At 50.5% G+C, this 25,755-nt stretch overlaps 1 protein-coding gene across 4 annotated transcripts in view; it reads right to left on the bottom strand.

Annotated features, from left to right (window-relative positions):
• ATF6B (activating transcription factor 6 beta) overlaps positions 1–18,815 on the bottom strand; it is a 30,331-nt gene extending 11,516 nt beyond the window's left edge. Inside the window, exons 1-10 of one of the 4 annotated variants that reach the window (XM_072124816.1) lie at positions 18,692–18,806; positions 16,624–16,747; positions 16,070–16,213; positions 15,871–15,994; positions 6,452–6,553; positions 4,361–4,446; positions 4,208–4,283; positions 3,260–3,342; positions 2,911–3,040; positions 188–361 (exon numbers count right to left, since the gene is read on the bottom strand). In XM_072124816.1, the coding sequence (XP_071980917.1) occupies positions 188–361; positions 2,911–3,040; positions 3,260–3,342; positions 4,208–4,283; positions 4,361–4,446; positions 6,452–6,553; positions 15,871–15,994; positions 16,070–16,213; positions 16,624–16,701 (997 nt within the window). In that variant the 5' untranslated portion in view covers positions 16,702–16,747; positions 18,692–18,806. Of the gene's footprint in view, positions 1–187; positions 362–2,910; positions 3,041–3,259; positions 3,343–4,207; positions 4,284–4,360; positions 4,447–6,451; positions 6,554–7,283; positions 7,560–13,994; positions 15,799–15,870; positions 15,995–16,069; positions 16,214–16,623; positions 16,748–18,691 lie in introns of those variants that run through there. The other 3 variants (XM_072124818.1, XM_072124819.1, XM_072124817.1) reach the window with 3 other exon arrangements.
• Between the last annotated feature and the right edge of the window lie 6,940 nt (positions 18,816–25,755).

Here is a 25,755-nt window from a genome sequence, read left to right as displayed (position 1 = left end):
ATCACACAGGTACACGGCTAGGATTACACTCTGTGATATAGCAGGACAGCAAGCAGAGATCTAGAGAATAGGGAGTAATTGATACAGAAAGTGTATTGGAAAACATCTCAGCTATTTTAACCCCTTTGGTCCCCAACAACATAGGCTGAACCGAGAGCTATCAGGGGGTGCGTGTACTAAGTTTCACCTGTGATAGTTGGCACCATAGGAGGAGGCGGCGCACTGGTCACTGGGTGCAGGATAATGGCGTGCGGGGTGCTGCTGGGGGTGGCAGGCGGCTTGCTCCCTGGTGCAGGACGTGGTTGTAAGGCCGGCTTCTTGGAAATAGCGCTGGTAGACTTCGGGACACATCCGGTCTGGGCTGCGAGACAGAGAATGAGAAGTGGCAATGTGAATACTGGCACATGCATCCTCTGCCATCACAACGGGCATCACCCTAACCCTCTGGGCTTCACTCTCCTTCCTTGTAATGGTAAATATTAAAGGGCTCACTCGTCCCCTGGAGACTGTAGGGTGCAGAACATTCCCGGCCCAAACATTAAATCCTACAATTCCTGGCAGAACATTTTATTTTACAGGGGACCAGAAACTGAACATCCGGGGACCTACAGTCTAGCTCAAAATATGGTTGTAAACATGTTCAGAAAAACCTAATTAATTTCAGATACTAAAAATACTCCATAAAGATGACAGGAAACGCGAGTGATAACAGAGCGGTGACTCCCCGCCGCCTCCATGCTGGGAAATACACACACAAGACTAGAAGTAGAAGGATATTCCTTTAATCCCCCAGAAATGGGCTAAAACTTTACATGGACCTGGACCCTATGGCCCCCTCTGGGGCGGGGGATTCCAGAGCTGAGCTCTACATACAAGAGGCGCTGCGTCCCCTCCGTCTCCTTTGGACCTTTATAGTCGTGTAGGAGACCTACGTTTAGTGGAATATCTTAGAGGTCACCATGGGATAAGAGAACTGGATCGAGAGCCTCTGGGCTTCCCCTGCTTTACCCCTCACTACTTTCCCGTTACCTGGTTTTACCCTCCGTCACTTTCTACTGACCTCTCATACACAGTGATGTGGTACATGACCGCCACATCGACTTTTTACTTTTGATGCTGCGCCTTTCTACAGCACCGCAGCAGAAAATTGCAGGACCTCGCTTCCTGCTGTTGCTGCAGCTGTGTTACAGTCCAAATGTAGCAGCAAAACAACAGACTTAGGTCATAAGCAGTTCATACTTGCACAGATTATGGGTCTGCAGGGGATTCCAACCCCTTTGGCTGCGGGAGACATCAAATATCGAATAATGAAGGAAGGGAACCCAGGATGCTCCATCGGCAGAGATGAAGAGTGTCACTCCAAACTAATGGCTTTTTGTATGGGGTTGAGACCCTTGTACTAAGCATTTCACTTTGTAATGGCTTAAAAAAAGAATTAAGGAATTTTCAAGAATGCTGGATTCCCCTACTTCATTATTCATCATAACAACAGCCCAGTCCTGGCACGAAAAGCTCAGATCCTGGGTGTTTAACCCCTTAAACCAGTGATGGTGAACCTTTTAGAGACCGAGTGCCCAAACTACAATCAAGACCCGCTTATTTATCGCTAAGTGCCAACACAGAAATGTAATTTGTGATTTATACTCCCTTCTCTGTCACAGTTTTCAGTGATACCAGCACCTGAGGCACCAATAAAGCAGAGAATAGTCACAGGTAGAGCTGTCACTATAAATAGCTCTGTGCACAGCAAGTCCAGGCTGTCTGGGACTGCAGGAAGATACCTGGAGTCATCTCTGGTGATGGCCGAGTGCCCACAGAAAGGGTCCGAGTGCCACCTCCACCACCAGTGCTATAGGTTAGCCACCACTGCCTTAAACCATGGTGTCTAAGCAGCTGCAGAAGGCTGCAGTTGCAGGGTGCCACACGGCAGCCCATAATACAGTGAAGGACCCAGGGCTGCTCGTGACAAGTTTCTATTTGGCCAGGCCGAGGGCTTGTTTCTGGAGATATAATGCACTGCACTATTTAAGTAAGTGCATTATATAAAAGATCAAACAATCTCAAGTAAGTGTCCCCTTAATGCAATATACAAAAAAATGAAAAATAAGGTCTTAATAAATAAACAGACAAATCAAAATTTGCTATAAGAATGTCTGTTTTAGGGTAACACTGTTATTAGCAGAAACCAAAATAGCCCAAATTTAAAAAGCAAAAATCTCACCAAAGCCCCCCCCCCCCCCAAAAAAAAAAGGAGAAAAAGAAAGAAGTTAGGGCCAGCAAAAGAATGGGTGCAAAAACAGACAAAGTGGGGAGATGTATTAATATGTTGGTCATAAATCGGTGCACAGTAGGACTAGACACATCTCCACTGCTCCGGATTACTCCCCGTGTCTGATGCTGGATGATGATTAATCTGGTGAGTTGTACTTTACCCCTCCTACTAGTTGGTCTAGTTTGCTGCCCCACAATATAGAATTTTCTGTCTGAGCACGCTCTCGTATTACCAAGGACAGGGCTCTTTCAGACAAGTAGGAAAAGGGCCTAAAAATGGTCCAAAACCCTCAATGTGGTGCAGGACACTTAAGGTACAAATTCCTCCAGAATTCTGCCATAAATATGAGGAGATGCCAATCACCCTGAGCCCGAAATAGAAAAACCCTTCAGATGGAACATTATCCCTGATGCAAAGTTCCCGGAGACCCAGGATGGGAACGGATTGTGGGAGACATGGAGGGCGAGTGGTTGAGCCATTTATCAGCCAGGACCAGGTCAGTGCAGGACATCGCAATGTAACGTGTGTGATAGACTGCGGCAGCGAGGGAAGTATGTGATCCCCCTGCGTCTGCAGAGCCGGATGTGTGATGGTTATGAGACACAGCACCGGTCGGAGCAGTTATGTAAATCACCCACCTGCTGTTGACACTGGCAGCAGAGTTATTTGTAGGGTGCCGCAGGGAGCAGGAGGCGCCTCCAGGCCAGGACATGGGGGTGACGGCGGCAGCTCAACTTTCACTGAGGTCTCCTTGTCTCCAGGCGATGGCTGAATGTACAAGGAAACAAAGAACATGCTGAATAGTTACAGGAGGGCAGACAGTGACCTGGATAAAGCGCTGCAGACATTGCGGATGGAAGACGCCAGGTACTGAAGGATTAGACACTAGTCCTGCACCAGCACTGCGCTCGGCTTCATACAATCTGCTGCTGCGACTCTTGTGTTCCTCAGAGATAAGCGGCACAAAGCTAATAATCATGTACTCACAGTGTAGAGACCATCACAGGAGGAAGACGAGTCACAAGACGACGAGGAGAACGGAGACACTGGCTCGGCTTTAACCAAGAGATCTAAAAAAAAAAAAAAAAAAACAGCAATAAAAAAAAAATGTAAAAAAAACAAAAAAACCCTCATTGTACAAAGTCAAGAATAGAAGTAAAAATCTGTGAAGTATCTGCATCACATTGTGATACAATGTGATACATCCAATCAGATCTCAGCAAGAGGAAACACTTTCCTGCAAGTCATAAAAACTGGTAGATCTGACTACAAGGGTTTGTTTGTAGTCTGTAACCATGGAGACACACCGGCCTGCACAGCAGTTACGACTGAAGTTACTTCTTTTGCACAATCCTAATCTTTAAAGTAAATCAAACTCCATCTTGATAAACCAGGGGCACCTACTCATAGATCCAGGCACCGGGACTGCGGTAATCTTCTTATATTTGTTATCTATGGTCTCCTCCTTTCTAAAAATCAACTTGTATAATTATGGTGATGAGCAAGAACAGCTCTGGGAGAGGTTACCGGAGCCCCTCTGTGCTGTAGCTTTACAGGATGTTACATTATGCAGAGAACATTCCTCTCCATTGTGAGAGATTACATCTGGCCGAGGGAGGCAATGTAACAGTCTGTGAAGCTACAGCACAGTGGGGCTCTGGTAACACACCCCAGGAGCCCGTCATGCTCCTTAGCATAATTTTAAAAGTTGATGTTAGAAGGAGGAGACCATGGATAACAAACATAAGAAGATCCCCACAGTCCCGGTGCCCGGATCTATGAGTGATGTCCCTGGTTCATCAGGATGATTTCTCTTAACATTTTCTTTCCTGACTTTCAGAAACACTGAAATATTTCCCCCTCCTGTCGTGACACATAAACACACATACATATATACATACATATATACATACATACATACATATATATACACACCTGACAGGTTAATTCTGTGGATCTCATCCAAAGACGATGACACGGAACAAGACTCTACGTCCATCTGGCTGTCATACTGCGGATAGGTGACAAGTGATGTAGACAGAGAGGAGGGGGCGGGGCCTGGCGGTAAAACTTCCTGTGGTCACTTACCAAATGTAGAGGATAGGAGCCGAAACCGGATGAGAAGAGGTCGACATAGTCATCGGACACCTCCGGGAAGCTGTACAGGCCTGTGTCTGAGATACAAGGGAGACATACCTGACATGAGGAGACTGTACACATAATACAAGGTGCGCCTGTAGAGAGGTCTCCCACACTGGGAATCCTTCAGCCTCCTTTAGACAGAACAACCCCTTTAAGACGCCCATCCACGGCAGGAGGACCAACTACGCCCCAGAGTTATGGCCAGCGGATGGGTTTCCCAAACTCAATTTGTTTATCCCAAATAATCGTCTGCATCTAAAGATGAAAAAATAAAGTCCCTGATAACTATAAAGAGCTTTTATTAAAACCAAACAGATGCGACTCGTCTCCAGGGTTACAGACTACAAACAACCCCCGTGTAGTCAGACTCTAGAGCCAACTATCACTTCACTCTTTTCTTATAATATACGGTGGAAGATCTCCCTGTAAGTGAGAGCAGGATCCGACTACACAGATGTTTGTAGTCTGTTACCCTGGACACCCTCGGGTCTGCACTGCGGCGGGGTACACCTAAGGTAAGTGTTTATAAAGAGCTCTACAGAGTTGTCTGTAGTACAGAAGCTCCAGAGCAATGGACTGGCATGACACGGGCATTGCTGGAGCCCGCGCCCCGTACTGTACATCACGCCTCATTGTCCCCGTGACTCGTGTGCTGACACTTCCCAGGACGCAGATGGTCGCAGTGTTATCCTCAGTGATAGAGCGCGCTGTACAGAAGGAGCCAGGAAGTGTTGTCATGGGAGCGCTAGTAGATTAACAGCAAGAAAACCGCAGCACTTTGCTGTAAAACCAGATGCCGGCTCCTCCAGATACTTTGGGGCACATAAAGCCGCACCTCCTGCGCCTCTCCCTGTACGTGCAGAGACCTGCAGAGTAACCGCCGCAGTAACACCCGGGAGAGTCCAGAATAACGTCCTACAATAGTTTTGTGTCACATACTCCGGTCCTAGAGAACATCTGCTGCCGGGAAACACTTCCTTATCCTGGGGACCACTCAGCCTCGCCTGGAACTTCAACGTGTTCTGCAGGAGCAACATGTGCCCCCCCCCCCCCTGATACATGCTGCACCCTCTGCTACCCCCGATACATGCTACACCTCCCCTTATACAGTGCATATACCCCCCGGGCCCTCCCCGTATACAGTGCATATACCCCCCGGGCCCTCCCCGTATACAGTGCATATACCCCCCGGGCCCTCCCCGTATACAGTGCATATACCCCCCGGGCCCTCCCCGTATACAGTGCATATACCCCCCGGGCCCTCCCCGTATACAGTGCATATACCCCCCGGGCCCTCCCCGTATACAGTGCATATACCCCCCGGGCCCTCCCCGTATACAGTGCATATACCCCCCGGGCCCTCCCCGTATACAGTGCATATACCCCCCGGGCCCTCCCCGTATACAGTGTATATACCCCCCGGGCCCTCCCCGTATACAGTGTATATACCCCTCCTCCCCGTATACAGTGTATATACCCCTCCTCCCCGTATACAGTGTATATACCCCTCCTCCCCGTATACAGTGTATATACCCCTCCTCCCCGTATACAGTGTATATACCCCTCCTCCCTGTATACAGTGTATATACCCCTCCTCCCTGTATACAGTGTATATACCCCTCCTCCCCGTATACAGTGTATATACCCCTCCTCCCCGTATACAGTGTATATACCCCTCCTCCCCGTATACAGTGTATATACCCCTCCTCCCCGTATACAGTGTATATACCCCTCCTCCCCGTATACAGTGTATATACCCCTCCTCCCCGTATACAGTGTATATACCCCTCCTCCCTGTATACAGTGTATATACCCCTCCTCCCTGTATACAGTGTATATACCCCTCCTCCCTGTATACAGTGTATATACCCCTCCTCCCTGTATACAGTGCATATACCCCTCCTCCCTGTATACAGTGTATATACCCCTCCTCCCCGTATACAGTGTATATACCCCTCCTCCCTGTATACAGTGTATATACCCCTCCTCCCCGTATACAGTGTATATACCCCTCCTCCCCGTATACAGTGTATATACCCCAGTCCTCGCTGGTCAGCAGGTTGTCGGCGCAGAACTTGGTGTCCAGGTCGTTGAGCAGCAGATCTGTCGCCATTGTGACCGTCCTCGGGACCACCGATCCTGTGGGGAGGAAAACAAGAGCATGAGGACGGCCAGCGGGGACAATGACAGGGACAAATGACAGGGACGGGCCAGCGGGGACAAATGACAGGGACGGGCCAGCGGGGACAAATGACAGGGACGGGCCAGCGGGGACAAATGACAGGGACGGGCCAGCGGGGACAAATGACAGGGACGGGCCAGCGGGGACAAATGACAGGGACGGGCCAGCGGGGACAAATGACAGGGACGGGCCAGCGGGGACAAATGACAGGGACGGGCCAGCGGGGACAAATGACAGGGACGGGCCAGCGGGGACAAATGACAGGGACGGGCCAGCGGGGACAATTACAGGGACGGGCCAGCGGGGACAATTACAGGGACGAGGCAGCGGGGACAATTACAGGGACGAGGCAGCGGGGACAATTACAGGGACGGGGCAGCAGGACAATTAAAGGGACGGGGCAGCAGGACAATTAAAGGGACGGGGCAGCAGGACACCCTCATACACCACAGTTTCTGCACAAATTATGTGAGAGACAACCAGACAGAGCAGTCACCACCTGTACAAGGCCGCACTGACCCGTCAGGGGAGACTCTGCGCCCCCATAACCGGATTGTGTCATCACTTAGGGGGGGTAGAGTCATGTGACCCACGGACCCCAAAACTGATGAATCATGTGACCTCAGTCCCCATGCAGTGCAGTGATGTCACAGGCTGAACATTTACTGATACACGGAGTCCCCGGACCTGAAGGATTACGTCACGCCTCAGGAAAATCCGCGGTATGACGTCACTGCAAGCAGTAATGACCCAAGTGACGGGAGGGCGGTGTCAGCGCGGTATCTCCGCTCATACAGGACGGTCGCATCATTACCGGGAATCACCGATGCCAGGAAGAGATCGCAGCCGCCGTCCAGAAGGCGCAGGTCAGTCAGACGGCTCTCCACCAATCACTGCTCACGCCCGTGAGGCCTCAGCCAATAGGAGAGGAAGAAGCAATGTCCCGCCCCTTCGGGTATTCACCGATTATTGACAGAGGAAGACGGAGAAGAAATCCTGACCAATGGCAATCTCAGTTGAGTTTGATTGTCGTGCGCCTTATCAAATGAGATATAGCTAAGGAACGGTCCAATGGCAAGTGGCTAGAACATCCTGGCTGTCATCTGATTGGACGAAAAGGAAGAGTCATCGCACGACAGGCGGCCCATGATGCTTTGCTGTTTCACGCGTGCGCAGTTATTATGCCAGGGTTGTCGGGAGTTGTAGTTTCATACGGAGAACACAATATGGGTTTTCAGGTAGTGTTCACATAATGCGTTTGGAAATGCGGTTTGCAGTCTGGCTGAGTAGTGGGGACTACACTGTATGCGATATATTTATACATTGTGCGGATAATATAACTATATTAAAACAAAAGCTTCCTCATACACAACAATGAATGTATATCGGTGTGTCGGGTATATATGGTGGCGTGTCCGGTGTATATAGCGGTATGCGGGGTGTATATAGCGCTGTGTCCGGTGTATATAGCGCTGTGTCCGGTGTATATGGCGCTGTGTGTCGGGTATACATGGCGGCGTGTCCGGTGTATATAGCGTTGTGTCCGGTGTATATAGCGCTGTGTCCGGTGTATATAGCGCTGTGTCCGGTGTATATAGTGGCGTGTCGGGTGTATATAGCGGCGTGTCGGGTGTATATAGCTGTGTGTCCGGTGTATATAGCCCTGTATGTCCGGTGTATATAGCGATGTGTGTCCGGTGTATATAGCGCTGCGTCCGGTGTATATAGCGCTGTGTGTCCGGTGTATATAACGCTGCGTCCGGTGTATATAGCGCTGTGTGTCCGGTGTATATAGCGCTGTGTGTCCGGTGTATATAGCGCTGTGTGTCCGGTGTATATAGCGCTGTGTGTCCGGTGTATATAGCGCTGTGTGTCCGGTGTATATAGCGCTGTGTGTCCGGTGTATATAGCGCTGTGTGTCCGGTGTATATAGCGCTGTGTGTCCGGTGTATATAGCGCTGTGTGTCCGGTGTATATAGCGCTGTGTGTCCGGTGTATATAGCGCTGCGTCGGGTGTATATTGCGCTGCGTCCGGTGTATATAGCCCTGTGTCCGGTGTATATAGCGCTGTGTGTCCGGTGTATATAGCGCTGTGTGTCCGGTGTATATAGCGCTGCGTCGGGTGTATATAGCGCTGCGTCGGGTGTATATTGCGCTGCGTCCGGTGTATATAGCGCTGTGTCCGGTGTATATAGCGCTGTGTCCGGTGTATATAGCGCTGTGTGTCCGGTGTATATAGCGCTGCGTCGGGTGTATATTGCGCTGCGTCCGGTGTATATAGCCCTGTGTCCGGTGTATATAGCGCTGTGTGTCCGGTGTATATAGCCCTGTGTCCGGTGTATATAGCGCTGTGTGTCCGGTGTATATAGCGCTGTGTGTCCGGTGTATATTGCGCTGCGTCGGGTGTATATTGCGCTGCGTCCGGTGTATATAGCCCTGTGTCCGGTGTATATAGCGCTGTGTGTCCGGTGTATATAGCGCTGTGTCCGGTGTATATAGCCCTGTGTCCGGTGTATATAGCGCTGCGTCCGGTGTATATAGCGCTGCGTCCGGTGTATATAGTGCTGTGTCCGGTGTATATAGCGCTGTGTGTCCGGTGTATATAGCGCTGTGTGTCCGGTGTATATAGTGCTGCGTCCGGTGTATATAGCCCTGTGTCCGGTGTATATAGCGCTGTGTCCGGTGTATATAGTGCTGTGTCCGGTGTATATAGCGCTGTGTGTCCGGTGTATATAGTGCTGTGTCCGGTGTATATAGCGCTGTGTGTCCGGTGTATATAGCGCTGTGTGTCCGGTGTATATAGCGCTGTGTGTCCGGTGTATATAGCGCTGTGTGTCCGGTGTATATAGCGCTGCGTCGGGTGTATATTGCGCTGCGTCCGGTGTATATAGCCCTGTGTCCGGTGTATATAGCGCTGTGTGTCCGGTGTATATAGCGCTGCGTCGGGTGTATATTGCGCTGCGTCCGGTGTATATAGCGCTGTGTCCGGTGTATATAGCCCTGTGTCCGGTGTATATAGCGCTGTGTGTCCGGTGTATATAGCGCTGCGTCCGGTGTATATAGCCCTGTGTCCGGTGTATATAGCGCTGTGTGTCCGGTGTATATAGCGCTGCGTCGGGTGTATATAGCGCTGCGTCCGGTGTATATAGCCCTGTGTCCGGTGTATATAGCGCTGTGTGTCCGGTGTATATAGCGCTGCGTCGGGTGTATATTGCGCTGCGTCCGGTGTATATAGCCCTGTGTCCGGTGTATATAGCGCTGTGTCCGGTGTATATAGCCCTGTGTCCGGTGTATATAGCGCTGCGTCCGTTGTATATAGCGCTGCGTCCGTTGTATATAGCGCTGCGTCCGGTGTATATAGCGCTGCGTCCGGTGTATATAGCCCTGTGTCCGGTGTATATAGCGCCCCTTCCCCCCGCCCCCCCCCCCCCCCCCCGGTCATCACCAATCAGCAAATTAGTGGGGGAAACTGGTCACTGGACAACCCCTTTACAAATATCTGCAGGAGGGGGAATAACAGCCACTTGCTCCCGCCCCACTGGGATGGGACAGTTCAGATATTTGGGTCTGTCCAATATCTGGTCTTGTCTTCGTGGGAGGAATAACCCTTTAACTTTCATCTGCATGTGGAGGACAAGTCCCTGCGCCTCCCTGTGCCGTGTGCGGCCGGTTGTCCTGATGTCATGATATCGTCGCCGGCTTCAGGAGGAGATGTGGGAAGTTTCTTTTTACTCATTATTTTAATTTTTTTACAGCAAAAAGTAGGATTGGGGCGAAAACCGAAACAAGAGAGAATCATAACCATGAGGTGCCACAGCGATGGGGACATAATTCATGGGCAGTGTGAATGGGGGCCAACAACCGTGCCTGCAAGTTATATGGATTTTGACAAAATACATCTAAAAAAAACCTGATGTGACCCCCCACCCCTTGGCCATGTGACCCCCTTGTACTTTGGAGCATTAGATATAAAGCTACAAAACTAAGGGGAGGATATGAAGGGATTTAATGGGGGCAGATCGCATTGTTCATGAGGTAAATACCCCACTATGGCCTATGGGGGGGGGGGGTCCATCTTCACAATAAGGGCTATAGGGGGCGCTACATTGGTCCGGGTGATATGAAGCAGCAGCAGTAAAGACATCTGCACCACTGGGCATAGAGGAACGAGTTCTCAGGGAGGACGACTTCATTGTTAAGCTCACGACGGGTGAAGCAACGTGTGTCCTCGAGGACCTGACACTGAAGTGTCACCGAGTAATAACCCAACATAAGCAGCAGCGCATTGCAGAACATATAGTGACTATACACTCACCGGCCACTTTATTAGGTCCACCTGTCCAACTGCTCGTTAACACTTAATTTCTAATCAGCCAATCACATGGCGGCAGTGCATTTAGGCATGTAGACATGGTCCAGACAATCTCCTGCAGTTCTCCCGAGCATCAGTATGGGGAAGAAAGGTGATTTGTGGCCTTTGAACGTGGCATGGTTGTTGGTGCCAGAAGGGCTGGTCTGAGTATTTCAGAAACTGCTGATCTACTGGGATTTTCACGCACAACCATCTCTAGGGTTTACAGAGAATGGTCCGAAAAAGAAAAAACATCCAGTGAGCGGCAGTTCTGTGGGCGGAAATGCCTTGTTGATGCCAGAGGTCAGAGGAGAATGGGCAGACTGGTTCGAGCTGATAGAAAGGCAACAGTGACTCAAATCGCCACCCGTTACACCCAAGGTAGGCAGAAGAGCATCTCTGAACGCACAGTACGTCCAACTTTGAGGCAGATGGGCTACAGCAGCAGAAGACCACACCGGGTGCCACTCCTTTCAGCTAAGAACAGGAAACTGAGGCTATAATTTGCACAAGCTCATGGAAATTGGACAGTAGAAGATTGGAAAAACGTTGCCTGGTCTGATGAGTCTCGATTTCTGCTGCGACATTCGGATGGTAGGGTCAGAATTTGGCGTCAACAACATGAAAGCATGGATCCATCCTGCCTTGTATCAGCGGGTCAGGCTGGTGGTGGTGTCATGGATCCATCCTGCCTTGTATCAGCGGCTCAGGCTGGTGGTGGTGGTGTCATGGATCCATCCTGCCTTGTATCAGCGGCTCAGGCTGGTGGTGCTGGTGTCATGGATCCATCCTGCCTTGTATCAGCGGCTCAGGCTGGTGGTGCTGGTGTCATGGATCCATCCTGCCTTGTATCAGCGGGTCAGGCTGGTGGTGCTGGTGTCATGGATCCATCCTGCCTTGTATCAGCGGGTCAGGCTGGTGGTGCTGGTGTCATGGATCCATCCTGCCTTGTATCAGCGGCTCAGGCTGGTGGTGCTGGTGTCATGGATCCATCCTGCCTTGTATCAGCGGGTCAGGCTGGTGGTGCTGGTGTCATGGATCCATCCTGCCTTGTATCAGCGGCTCGGGCTGGTGGTGGTGGTGTCATGGATCCATCCTGCCTTGTATCAGCGGCTCAGGCTGGTGGTGGTGGTGTCATGGATCCATCCTGCCTTGTATCAGCGGGTCAGGCTGGTGGTGGTGGTGTCATGGATCCATCCTGCCTTGTATCAGCGGCTCGGGCTGGTGGTGGTGGTGTCATGGATCCATCCTGCCTTGTATCAGCGGCTCAGGCTGGTGGTGGTGGTGTCATGGATCCATCCTGCCTTGTATCAGCGGGTCAGGCTGGTGGTGGTGGTGTCATGGATCCATCCTGCCTTGTATCAGCGGCTCAGGCTGGTGGTGCTGGTGTCATGGATCCATCCTGCCTTGTATCAGCGGCTCAGGCTGGTGGTGGTGGTGTCATGGATCCATCCTGCCTTGTATCAGCGGCTCAGGCTGGTGGTGCTGGTGTCATGGATCCATCCTGCCTTGTATCAGCGGGTCAGGCTGGTGGTGCTGGTGTCATGGATCCATCCTGCCTTGTATAACGGGTCAGGCTGGTGGTGGTGGTGTCATGGATCCATCCTGCCTTGTATCAGCGGCTCAGGCTGGTGGTGGTGGTGTCATGGATCCATCCTGCCTTGTATCAGCGGCTCAGGCTGGTGGTGCTGGTGTCATGGATCCATCCTGCCTTGTATCAGCGGGTCAGGCTGGTGGTGGTGGTGTCATGGATCCATCCTGCCTTGTATCAGCGGCTCAGGCTGGTGGTGCTGGTGTCATGGATCCATCCTGCCTTGTATCAGCGGCTCAGGCTGGTGGTGGTGGTGTCATGGATCCATCCTGCCTTGTATCAGCGGGTCAGGCTGGTGCTGGTGGTGTCATGGATCCATCCTGCCTTGTATCAGCGGCTCAGGCTGGTGGTGGTGGTGTCATGGATCCATCCTGCCTTGTATCAGCGGGTCAGGCTGGTGGTGCTGGTGTTATGGATCCATCCTGCCTTGTATCAGCGGGTCAGGCTGGTGGTGCTGGTGTTATGGATCCATCCTGCCTTGTATCAGCGGCTCAGGCTGGTGGTGCTGGTGGTGTCATGGATCCATCCTGCCTTGTATCAGTGACTCAGGCTGGTGGTGGTGGTGTCATGGATCCATCCTGCCTTGTATCAGCGGCTCAGGCTGGTGGTGGTGGTGTCATGGATCCATCCTGCCTTGTATCAGCGGCTCAGGCTGGTGGTGGTGGTGTCATGGATCCATCCTGCCTTGTATCAGCGGCTCAGGCTGGTGGTGGTGGTGTCATGGTGTTGTTGCTGCCCATGTCCATCCCTTTATGAGCACAATGTACCCTGTAACATCTGATGGCTACTTTCAGCAGGATAATTTGCCATGTCATAAAGCTGGAATCATCTCAGACTGGTTTCTTGAACATGACAATGAGGTCACTGGACACAAATGGCTCCACAGTCACCAGATCTCAGTCCAATAGAGCATCTTTGGGATGTGGTGGAACGGGAGATTCGCATCATGGATGTGCAGCCGACAAATCTGCGGCAACTGTGTGATGCCATCATGTCAATATGGAGCAAAATCTCTGAGGAGCTTCCAGCACCTTGTTGTATCTATGCCACGAAGAATTGAGGCAGTTCTGAAGGCAAAAGGGGGTCCAACCCGTTACTAGCATGGTGGACCTAAAAAAGTGGCCGCTGAGTATATATCGCAGGGACATTGATTGCATGGAGAAGGTAAAGCCTCGAAATCAGCAAAGGGGCAACAGGTCTAAGAGTAATAGTCTGAGGTCATTCATGGATCCTCTGAGGAGTCCAGACCCAGAAATACAGCAGAAGAACCTAATGCTATATACACACAGGTGCCTGGAGCTGAGGAGGAGGAGGGGGAGCCCTTCTTACCCCTAGAACATGTTCTATCGCTTCCCCGTCTACAACACCGCACGGCACCGCCACCAAGAGCCTATTACCGTTTATGAGGTCATATATAAGGCCGCCCGCCAGTGGCCAGAGATACGTCCCCCACAACGGCCGTGTAAACAGGACCTAAGTTGGAGGCCATTAGGGTCCGTTTCTCAGGGGATGGGGTACACTGGGCCCCCAGAATCATTTTATCTGGTGTTCCCTGTCAGACACAGATGGGATGCCATTGTGGAACACACTGATAAATCCGGGATGATCCGAATTTTATTATAAAATATACATAGAAAATCTGTAATAAATATCTTCTAGGTCTTTGGTCCTTTAGGGATCGTCCTGTATGTGGATCATCTGGTGCTTGATGACTTGTGATTTCAGGGCGTAGCTCTTCCCACACTCCGGACATGAATACGGCTTGGCTCCGCGGTGCCTCCTCTGATGCTCTGAGCCTATAAATGGCCGCTCCCCCGTGTGGCGCTTCTGGTGTCTGATCAGGTCCGACCTCTGGGGAAAACTTTTGTCGCATTCAGAACATGTGAATGGCTTGTGCCCAATGTGGACCTTCAGGTGACTCTCCAGATGTTGTTTCCGTGTGAAACACCTTCCACACTCGGAGCAGAAATATGGCTTCTCCCCGGTGTGGATCCTCTGATGTATCACCAGGTCTGACTTCTGCATGAAACCTCTGCCACAATCCGAGCACGAGAACGGCTTCTCCCCGGTGTGGATCCTCTGATGTATCACCAGGTCCGACCTCTGCATGAAACCTTTGCCACAATCCGAGCACGAGAACGGCTTCTCCCCGGTGTGGATCCTCTGATGTATCACCAGGTCCGACCTCTGCATGAAACCTTTGCCACAATCCGAGCACGAGAACGGCTTCTCCCCGCTGTGAGATTTCTGATGTTCAAGGAGACTTGTTCTCCGACCAAAACGCTTCCCACACTCGGAGCACGGGAATGGCCGCTCGCCTGAGTGCACCTTCTGATGTCTCATGACCTCCATCTTCTGGCTAAAACCTTTGCCACATTCGGGACATTCAAACGGCTTCTTCCTGGTGTGAACCATCAGATGATTCTCCAGGTGTTGTTTCCGTGTGAAACACTTCCCACATTCTGGGCAGGAATACGGCTTCTCCCCGGTGTGGATCCTCTGATGTATCACCAGGTCCGACCTCTGGGTGAAGCTGACCTCACACTCCGAGCACGGCCACAGCTTCACAGCCGCGTGCGATTTCTCATGTTCCAACAGAGTGGATTTCCGAGTAAAACGCTTCCCACAGTCCGGACATGAAAATGGCCGCTCCACGGTGTGAACCTTCTGGTGTCTGACGAGGTCCATATCTTGGGCAAAACCTTTGCCACATTCTCCACAAGAGAACGGCTTCTCCTTGGTGTGACACTTCTGATGATCCACGAGAATGGATCTCCGGGTAAAACACCTGCCACACTTGTCACATGAATACGGCCTTTCTCCCGTGTGGATCCTTTCATGGGTCACAAGAGAGGATTTTCTGGTGAAACGTTTCCCACATTCGGAACAGGAAAACGGCTTCTCGTCTTTGTGCGTTTTCTTGTGGATCATGAGATTGAACTTCTTTTTGAAGCATTTCCCACATTCGGAGCACGAGAACGGCCGCTCGTCCTTGTGGATCCTTTTATGGATCATGAGATTGAACTTCTTCTTGAAACATTTCCCACATTCAGGACATGGGAAGGTTTCCAGCGACGGGTCAGTAGGAGATTTGTCAGATGAGTGATCTCCAGCGGGGAGGAGATGTTCTACATGGATGAATGGATGATCTTCAGGGACATGTGAAGGGTATAGATGCTCTACAAACGGATCTCCATACTTCTCTTCATACTCTGGATAAATAGGGACTGGTTCCTCCGAGTTGTTGCTGTAGGGGTCATCTGCCGGAGATCAAAACTGATTTTATTATTGAACATTTGCACAGTCAAATCTCAGGTTCCAGGAAGCCTTACCCTGAGGTGTGAGGTCCTGGTGCTCCTCCGTCAGGACCTCCTTGTACTGATCCTTGTGTCCCTCTAGATACTCCCACTCCTCCATGGAGAGATGGACAGTGACGTCCTCGCACCTTACAGGGACCTGACACACACAACGACACGGTCATCACCCAGTCACATGACCATATCATGTCCCAGCATTCCCGGCGGCGCTCACCTCCCCGGTCAGCATCTGCAGGATCTTGTTGGTAAGTTCTATTATTTTCTTGCTTCTCTCACCCGTGTAATGCTCCACGCTCCATCCTCCAGCCACATCGGAGCCCACGTGTGTATTAGACGACATCTTCACTAAGGTGTAATCCTGTGTATAGAGAAAACTGTTATAAATATCATTGTATGTCTTGTGGGAAGTCATTCTCTTATTACTAGATTTCTCAGAATCCTTTATTTCCTCAGTTATAAAGTGGCCTTATTATTAGAATTGTAATGTCATGTGACTTCCCAGAATCCTCCATTTCTCCAGCCATGTCATGGCCCTAGTAATAGAAATAAGTGTGATGTCATGTGACTTCCCAGAATCCTCCATTTCTCCAGCCATGTCATGGCCCTAGTAATAGAAATAAGTGTGATGTCATGTGACTTCCCAGAATCCTCCATTTCTCCAGCCATGTCATGGCCCTAGTAATAGAGATAAGTGTGATGTCATGTGACTTCCCAGAATGCCCCATTTCTCCAGCTGTGATGTCATGTGACCTCCCAGAATCCCCTCACCTCTCCAGTAAGCAGGGAAAGGATCTCTAAGGTGATGTTTATTATCCTCTCCGTCGTCCTGTCCCTGCTTATTTCCATTTTGGATAAATCATCCACGAAATGAGGAGACGTCAAATGATATTATCTGAAAAGAAATATAGGTATTGCATTATCTTTCATCTCATGTGACATTTATCAATAGGAAATAATAAAGGAAAACAGCAGCAGCGCAGCTATCACCATAGGCAGGACAGCAGCAGATAACGCAGTGTGTGCACAGGTGGCTGCAGGCACAGGGCCAGGGCCCCTCCACATCACTGCAGGAATCATCTGGCTGCAGTTCATGCTCATGTCCAGCAGGTGGCAGCAGCGCACACGGATTCTGCCTCCTGCTGTAACTGAAACACCCGGGAAACTGCCTGGAGGAGGAGTCAACATGGCGCCTGCGCTAAAAGGAGGACGGTGTGTGGCTGCTGTCCAGGAGTCTGACAGGGAGGTCACCATCACATAATGTCTGCTCATACCCTACCAACCCACCTAATATCTGCCCACCACCCCTACTAACCCTTCTAAAGGAGGACACAGAGCATCAGGAGAGGAGCCGGGAGCAGTGAGGACACAGAGCGGAGCAGCAGGAGAGGAGTCGGGAGCAGTGAGGACACAGAGCGGAGCATCAGGAGAGGAGCCGGGAGCAGTGAGGACACAGAGCGGAGCAGCAGGAGAGGAGCCGGGAGCAGTGAGGACACAGAGCGGAGCAGCAGGAGAGGAGCCGGGAGCAGTGAGGACACAGAGCGGAGCATCAGGAGAGGAGCCGGGAGCAGTGAGGACACAGAGCGGAGCAGCAGGAGAGGAGCCGGGAGCAGTGAGGACACAGAGCGGAGCAGCAGGAGAAGAGCCGGGAGCAGCGAGGACACAGAGCGGAGCAGCAGGAGAGGAGCCGGGAGCAGCGAGGACACAGAGCGGAGCAGCAGGAGAGGAGCCGGGAGCAGTGAGGACACAGAGCGGAGCATCAGGAGAGGAGCCGGGAGCAGTGAGGACACAGAGCGGAGCATCAGGAGAGGAGCCGGGAGCAGTGAGGACACAGAGCGGAGCATCAGGAGAGGAGCCGGGAGCAGTGAGGACACAGAGCGGAGCATCAGAAGAGGAGCCGGGAGCAGTGAGGACACAGAGCGGAGCAGCAGGAGAGGAGCCGGGAGCAGTGAGGACACAGAGCGGAGCAGCAGGAGAGGAGCCGGGAGCAGTGAGGACACAGAGGAGCAGCAGGAGAGGAGCCGGGAGCAGTGAGGACACAGAGCGGAGCAGCAGGAGAGGAGCCGGGAGCAGTGAGGACACAGAGCGGAGCAGCAGGAGAGGAGCCGGGAGCAGTGAGGAGCCGGGAGCAGTGAGGACACAGAGCGGAGCATCAGGAGAGGAGCCGGGAGCAGTGAGGACACAGAGCGGAGCAGCAGGAGAGGAGCCGGGAGCAGTGAGGACACAGAGCGGAGCAGCAGGAGAAGAGCCGGGAGCAGCGAGGACACAGAGCGGAGCAGCAGGAGAGGAGCCGGGAGCAGTGAGGAAACAGAGGGGAACCCGGGGTAAGGAGGACGCAGAGCAGAGTGGAAGGAGAGGACCCAGGCTTCTCAGCTGCACTCATCACTACCCGACCTCCTGAAGTTATGTTAGTGCTCATTGGAGTCTGTGTAAAGGGTGTGGACCACAACTCGGGGCTTGAGAGGCTGATGCCCCTTTTAGTTGAGGTGAATGTGGCTGCACTTTATGTACATGCTCAGTAGTGAAGCTCCTCTGCTATAGATTAGAGGAATAAGTAAAGTGATGGCCACATTTATCTCAGCTCCGCTAGAAGGACCAGGAGATCAGGACCCTGGAGTCGGAGGTTTGGCTTCCCCTCTTCTTGTCTCTTATGGTGCAGCTGAGGGGAGTAATTGTTATCCTCCAGTGGGATGTGTGTACAGAGCCTGGGCTGTAAGGGGTTAATACATTATCCATCACATGAAGTTCTATAAATGGGTCTCACAATGCGCCACATTAATCCTCCAGCGACTGCGACAGACGTGAGCATCCTCAGGCTGCCCATAAAAGTGTCACTTACCTTCATCAGTAACTTATCTGTGTGTCCTGAGGAGGGTGCACACAGGACCTTGAGTGATGTCACAAGGGGGTGGAGTCAGCACCACAGAGGGGGCGGGGTTTGTTGCTGTACTATCCACATGTGTTTTGGATACAACTCGTTTTGGCTCCTGCAAACGTTTGACCCCGTGACCCCGAGACGGGAGGAAGTGAAGAGTAACAGTTACGTGAGCCGCGTCCTGTAACCTGTTACTATGTGTCAGTTACTGGGAGCTCTGATGACGTCACTGTCATGTGACCAGTACACACCGCCCCCTCCTGTGAGTGATCACATGATGGTGACATCATCAGAGGTCCTTCACGCAGGGGTTCGGGGGAGTCAGTGAGTGACTTGTGTAGTTGTATAGTTTGCATTGTTGTATAGGCAGCTATTATATATATATACTGCACAGACTTTTTTTTTAATGTTTTTTTTCACTATTTTCGGAGCCTTGTACGATGGAGGATCTGACTGCGGAGCCGCAGAAGCTTCATAAATATTAATCCACCCTCCAGGTATAACATTAGGGGGGGAAGCCATTGACGCCGAACATCTTGTTACATTGTATCACATAAAGAACATCTGCAACAAAGTGACATCATCGATGGAAGAGGAAAGAATGAGCAACGCAAGGATCCGAGCCGGCGAGACGACTGGATCCGAGCATCTCCATAAGGGCAGGGGGAGAGGATGGCACCTACAGGTTCATGGGTGCTCACGTCTAGACCATCTGCTCCTTGGGTGCACGGGCTGAGTAGCTACAGACTGGTAGGAGCAGCTGTACCGACCCCTGTCCTGCACAAAAAGTCTCCACTGTGAACAAGCGTTCCTTCATCTCATTCAATGATTTTTTTAAGCAGCGCCCCCGTTACCAGTAGGTTGTGTCTGGTATTACAGCTCAGCCCTGTGTGAGTGATCCTCAGACTCTTCTCTTCACATAAACATCCACAAGATAATTTTTCCTTTTCCTCATTCAGGATGGAAAAAGACCGGAGCAAGAAAACCAAGAGGATATTAAACCTCGCCCTGGAGATGATCTACCTGCTGACTGGGGAGGTGAGGGACACTACGTCTACAGTATCTACATATATATAATAAAGCCAAAAGAAAGACTTGATGACATGGCATTATCTCTATTACCAGAGCCAGGATGACTGTTAGGGATTGGTGGTGCCTGTGTCACATGACTCTGCTCTTATCTCTATTACTATAGCCAGGACGACTGTTTGGGATTGGTGGCGCCTGTGTCACATGACTCTGCTCGTATCTCTATTACTAGAGCCAGGACGACTGTTAGGGATTGGTGGTGCCTGTGTCACATGACTCTGCTCTTATCTCTATTACTATAGCCAGGACGACTGTTTGGGATTGGTGGCGCCTGTATCACATGACTCTGCTCGTATCTCTATTACTAGAGCCAGGACGACTGTTAGGGATTGGTGGAGCCTGTATCACATGACTCTGCTCGTATCTCTATTACTAGAGCCAGGACGGCTGTTAGGAATTGGTGGTGCCTGTATCACATGACTCTGCTCGTATCTCTATTACTAGAGCCAGGTGGCAGGTAAATCACATGACTGTTCTCTTATCTGTATTACTAAAGCCTGGCTAGAAGAAAGGGATTCTGGGATGTGTATAATGATACCTATTATTGTGCTTTTCCATACACAGGATTACGCAGCATTGAAAAAACCTGATGAGATTATGTCTCCAAGGCACGAGCCCAATATGACAGGACAGCGGAGCAGCAGAAGCTGCAGGGTACTGCCCCATTGTCAGTCACACAAGTATCAAAGACGCAACGAGCAGAAGATCCTGGAGATCATCAACAAGATCCTGCAGATGCTGACCGGGGAGGTGAGCCCCGCCGGGAATGCTGGGACATGATATGGTCATGTGACTGGGTGATGACCGTGTCGTTGTGTGTGTCAGGTCCCTGTAAGGTGCGAGGACGTCACTGTCCATCTCTCCATGGAGGAGTGGGAGTATCTAGAGGGACACAAGGATCAGTACAAGGAGGTCCTGACGGAGGAGCACTAGGACCTCACACCTCAGGGTAAGAGAGAATATCGGACTGTTTGATGCTTTTTGGTCCTGGGTCCTGCGATCTCCAAGCACAAAACATACAGAGCAGTGACAGCGACGTACAGATATCACTGGTGCAGGACATTACCCTCCGCTCAGTGTTATTCCAGGATATACAGATCTATATACAGAGCAGCGACGTACAGATATCACTGGTGCAGGACATTACCCTCCGCTCGGTGTTATTCCAGGATATACAGATCTATATACAGAGCAGTGACAGCGACGTACAGATATCACTGGTGCAGGACATCGCCCTCCGCTCAGTGTTATTCCAGGATATACAGATCTATATACAGAGCAGTGACAGCGACGTACAGATATCACTGGTGCAGGACATTACCCTCCGCTCAGTGTTATTCCAGGATATACAGATCTATATACAGAGCAGCGACAGCGACGTACAGATATCACTGGTGCAGGACATCGCCCTCCGCTCAGTGTTATTCCAGGATATACAGATCTATATACAGAGCAGTGACAGCGACGTACAGATATCACTGGTGCGGGACATCGCCCTCCGCTCAGTGTTATTCCAGGATATACAGATCTATATACAGAGCAGTGACAGCGACGTACAGATATCACTGGTGCAGGACATCGCCCTCCGCTCAGTGTTATTCCAGGATATACAGATCTATATACAGAGCAGTGACAGCGACGTACAGATATCACTGGTGCGGGACATCGCCCTCCGCTCAGTGTTATTCCAGTATATACAGATCTATATACAGAGCAGTGACAGCGACGTACAGATATCACTGGTGCAGGACATCGCCCTCCGCTCAGTGTTATTCCAGGATATACAGATCTATATACAGAGCAGTGACAGCGACGTACAGATATCACTGGTGCGGGACATCGCCCTCCGCTCAGTGTTATTCCAGGATATACAGATCTATATACAGAGCAGTGACAGCGACGTACAGATATCACTGGTGCAGGACATCGCCCTCCGCTCAGTGTTATTCCAGGATATACAGATCTATATACAGAGCAGTGACAGCGACGTACAGATATCACTGGTGCAGGACATCGCCCTCCGCTCAGTGTTATTCCAGGATATACAGATCTATATACAGAGCAGTGACAGCGACGTACAGATATCACTGGTGCAGGACATCGCCCTCCGCTCAGTGTTATTCCAGGATATACAGATCTATATACAGAGCAGTGACAGCGACGTACAGATATCACTGGTGCGGGACATCGCCCTCCGCTCAGTGTTATTCCAGGATATACAGATCTATATACAGAGCAGTGACAGCGACGTACAGATATCACTGGTGCAGGACATCGCCCTCCGCTCAGTGTTATTCCAGGATATACAGATCTATATACAGAGCAGCGACAGCGACGTACAGATATCACTGGTGCAGGACATCGCCCTCCGCTCAGTGTTATTCCAGGATATACAGACGCTCGCCCCGGGCTTCTCCAGTCACCAGAGAGGACCATGATCAGGTGATTGATACTTTAGTGGAAATACGTGGGGGGAGGGGGCATGCTGAGTTTTAAGAACATAGGGGGCAGCACTAGAGGTCACACTAGACCTGATCAGCAACAAGCGTAAAATGTAAAGAATATCCTACAGGTCCTGCATGGAGCCACCAAAATAACCTCAAGGAAAAAGCTCAATTTGATATCTTAATGGAAATCTACCACCACAATCCATCCTGATAACCAGGGACATTACTCATAGATCCGGGACTGTGGGATCTTCTTATATCTGTTATCCGTGGCCTCCTTCCTTCTAAACTCAACTTTTAAAATTAGGTGGTGTTACCAGAGTCCCTCTGTGCTGTAACTTCACAGGATGTGTGTAAAGCTGATAGCCTCTCCACTAGTATATAATATAAGTGGAAGAAACACTGAAATTGCACAACATGCTGAACAAACTACTAGGTCAGTGTCATGTACCAAAAACCAATCACTAATAAAGATAAAACATAGAAATATTTATTGGTATACTCTAAAAACACCTAAAAGGCACTCCCAAAATGTGCCATCCTATCTCTGTAAAAATAAGACAGAGTAATCCTCCTCACTAATGCCTAAATGTCTGGCATACACATGGACAAAGTGCAGATAGTACAGGTCAATAATACAACAATGGAAGATAAACATACTAGCTGAATGGAAATGTGAATATTATAAATGAATATCACCCAAGTCCATGTGTGTGAGGAGGAGAAAACGTCCCCACGCGTATCGCCGCGCTCCTGCGGCTTCCTCAGGGGTAACTCCCTGAGGAAGCCGCAGGAGCGCGGCGATACGCGTGGGGACGTTTTCTCCTCCTCACACACATGGACTTGGGTGATATTCATTTATAATATTCACATTTCCATTCAGCTAGTATGTTTATCTTCCATTGTTGTATTATTGACCTGTACTATCTGCACTTTGTCCATGTGTATGCCAGACATTTAGGCATTAGTGAGGAGGATTACTCTGTCTTATTTTTACAGAGATAGGATGGCACATTTTGGGAGTGCCTTTTAGGTGTTTTTAGAGTATACCAATAAATATTTCTATGTTTTATCTTTATTAGTGATTGGTTTTTGGTACATGACACTGACCTAGTAGTTTGTTCAGTAACTTCACAGGATGTTACACTGAGAGGGTGAGACAGTGTAACGGCTTGCAAAGCTGCCACACAGAGGGGCTCTGGTAACCCTCCCAGAGCCCTTCTGACTCATAAGCATAATTGTAAAAGTTGATTTCAGAAGAAAGGGGTCCATGGATACCGAATATAATACAATTAGCGCAGTCGCGGTGCCTCTAATTATGAGTTATGTCCCTGGTTTATCAGGATGGATTTTCCTTGCTCACCAGGAGACACTGTTGGTGCAGTCATTGCTTCCAGTCCTGTACACAACATGACCAATCATTGGCCTCATTTTCTATAAAAACATTGACATCTGGTGTAAAAAAAACCCTGAAAAATATTTTATTTTTTTCCCCAGCAGACGACCTTCTCATTGAGGAGTGTGACCCCTTCCCCTCCTCTGTAAATGCTAAAGTAGAATGTGATAATGTAGGAAATATTGGGGAGCAATGCCCCACCCCCCCATCCCCTCCTCCCGTCATCCTCAGCGGGGATGTCCCATCGGATCCCCCCACGTTAGACCCCCCCTCTGACCCATCGCCAGTTCTATGGGCTGAAGGTTCAAACGACTTTATGAAACAATCGTCGGAGCAGAAGACGAGACACAAAACCCGCAGGAAATACTCGTGTCCGGAGTGTGGGAAGTGCTTCACCAACAAACCCAATTTTCTGGAACATCAGAGGATCCACACCGGGGAGCGGCCATATTCCTGCCTGCAATGTGGGAAGTGCTTCACCTGGAGGTCAAATCTCGGGGAACACCAGAAGGTTCACACGGGGGTCAAGCCGTTTCCGTGTGTGGATTGTGGGAAGTGTTTTAGCTCTAAATCTCACCTGGTGGAACATCGGAGAACCCACACGGGGGAGAGGCCGTATCCCTGCCCGGAATGTGGGAAGAGTTTCGCAATCAGGTCCAATCTCCTGGAGCATCGGAGGACGCACAGAGGGGAGCGGCCGTTCCCGTGTCCGCACTGCGCCAAATGTTTTGCACGTAAACCGGATCAGGTTCGGCATCAGAAGGTCCACACCGGGGAGAAGCCATTTCCCTGTTTGGAATGTGGGAAGAGTTTTTCCATGAAATCCAATCTCGTGGAGCACGGGAAGGTTCACACGCGGGAGCGGCCTCACACTTGTGCAGATTGCGGGAAGAGTTTTTCTAAAAAATCCAATTTAATTGAACATAATAAAATTTACGCCGGGAGAAGCCATTTCAGCTTTCATCCTGTGTGAGAGATTCTTCCCCCGGATGGAGCTGCCTCCTAATCGGCAAAAGCAGGAAGCCCGACCACCGGTGCGGCCAACAATCCCCACCACCGGTGCGGCCAACAATCCCCACCACCGGTGCGGCCAACAATCCCCACCACCGGTGCGGCCAACAATCCCCACCACCGGTGCGGCCAACAATCCCCACCACCGGTGCGGCCAACAATCCCCACCACCGGTGCGGCCAACAATCCCACGTGTACGGGGGAGGCTCAACGTGTGCAGGGGCTGGATCAGGCGATTATTACCTCCCCCCTGCCCAATAAGCCTTCAAGGGGAGTCCCAGTGATGGCAAGTTAGGCCCTGGATGCATTGGACCCCCATTCTTGTGGGTGCAGTCCCTTTAAATATCTCCTTATATGAGGGAGGGGTTGTGTCTAGTGACCCCCACTTTATTCATGTGAACCCCTTCACCCCTCATTGTAGAAAATGGAAGAATCTGACTATAAACATCAAACATATTGCGAATATTGTTCTTTATCCTACGGGAAAATTGTTATAATTGATAATATTTGGAAATGAGTCACATATTGGGGGTTAGGGGTCTCCTGTGCTCTCCACTCTTGGACTATGGACACTCCATGGAGTTTTGGTGCAGGGAAAGACACAATACTGGTGCACTTCACAGGGGATTTATCTGAATATTCTTTGATTTAATAAATGAATATAATGCTGCACGTTGTCTGCGTCCTCTTACCCCACTGGTAACCCTCCGCCATGCTGCTGCACCAGGGTTCACATCAAAGGGTTGTGCCCCTGAATGAAAGTTACAATGTTACTCAGTGTTATTGAGGTTTTAGCTCCTATCACTCAGTAGTGGTTGGTGTAAGATTCCGGAGTGTGAGCCGGGACTCTCTGAGCAGACACTTTATAATCCATATAGTTCTGTGAGATGCCGTGTACTGACAATGTACTTAGATTATCAGGGTCCAGGGTTATCTACACTTTTATTTACCTTCTGAACATTTACTAGTATCTGACACGAGAGATCCATGAGATGGGTATAAAACACATTGGGGCACCTGTATGGAACTTTTCGCTTGCCCTTTTTCTTTTATTTTTGCGACTTTTCATGGTGTTTACCCTCAAG

The sequence above is a fragment of the Engystomops pustulosus genome, chromosome 9 (assembly GCF_040894005.1).
Source record: "Engystomops pustulosus chromosome 9, aEngPut4.maternal, whole genome shotgun sequence".
In the NCBI taxonomy this organism is placed as follows: Eukaryota; Metazoa; Chordata; class Amphibia; order Anura; family Leptodactylidae; genus Engystomops; species Engystomops pustulosus.
This window is presented reverse-complemented; position numbering and strand designations above follow the sequence as displayed.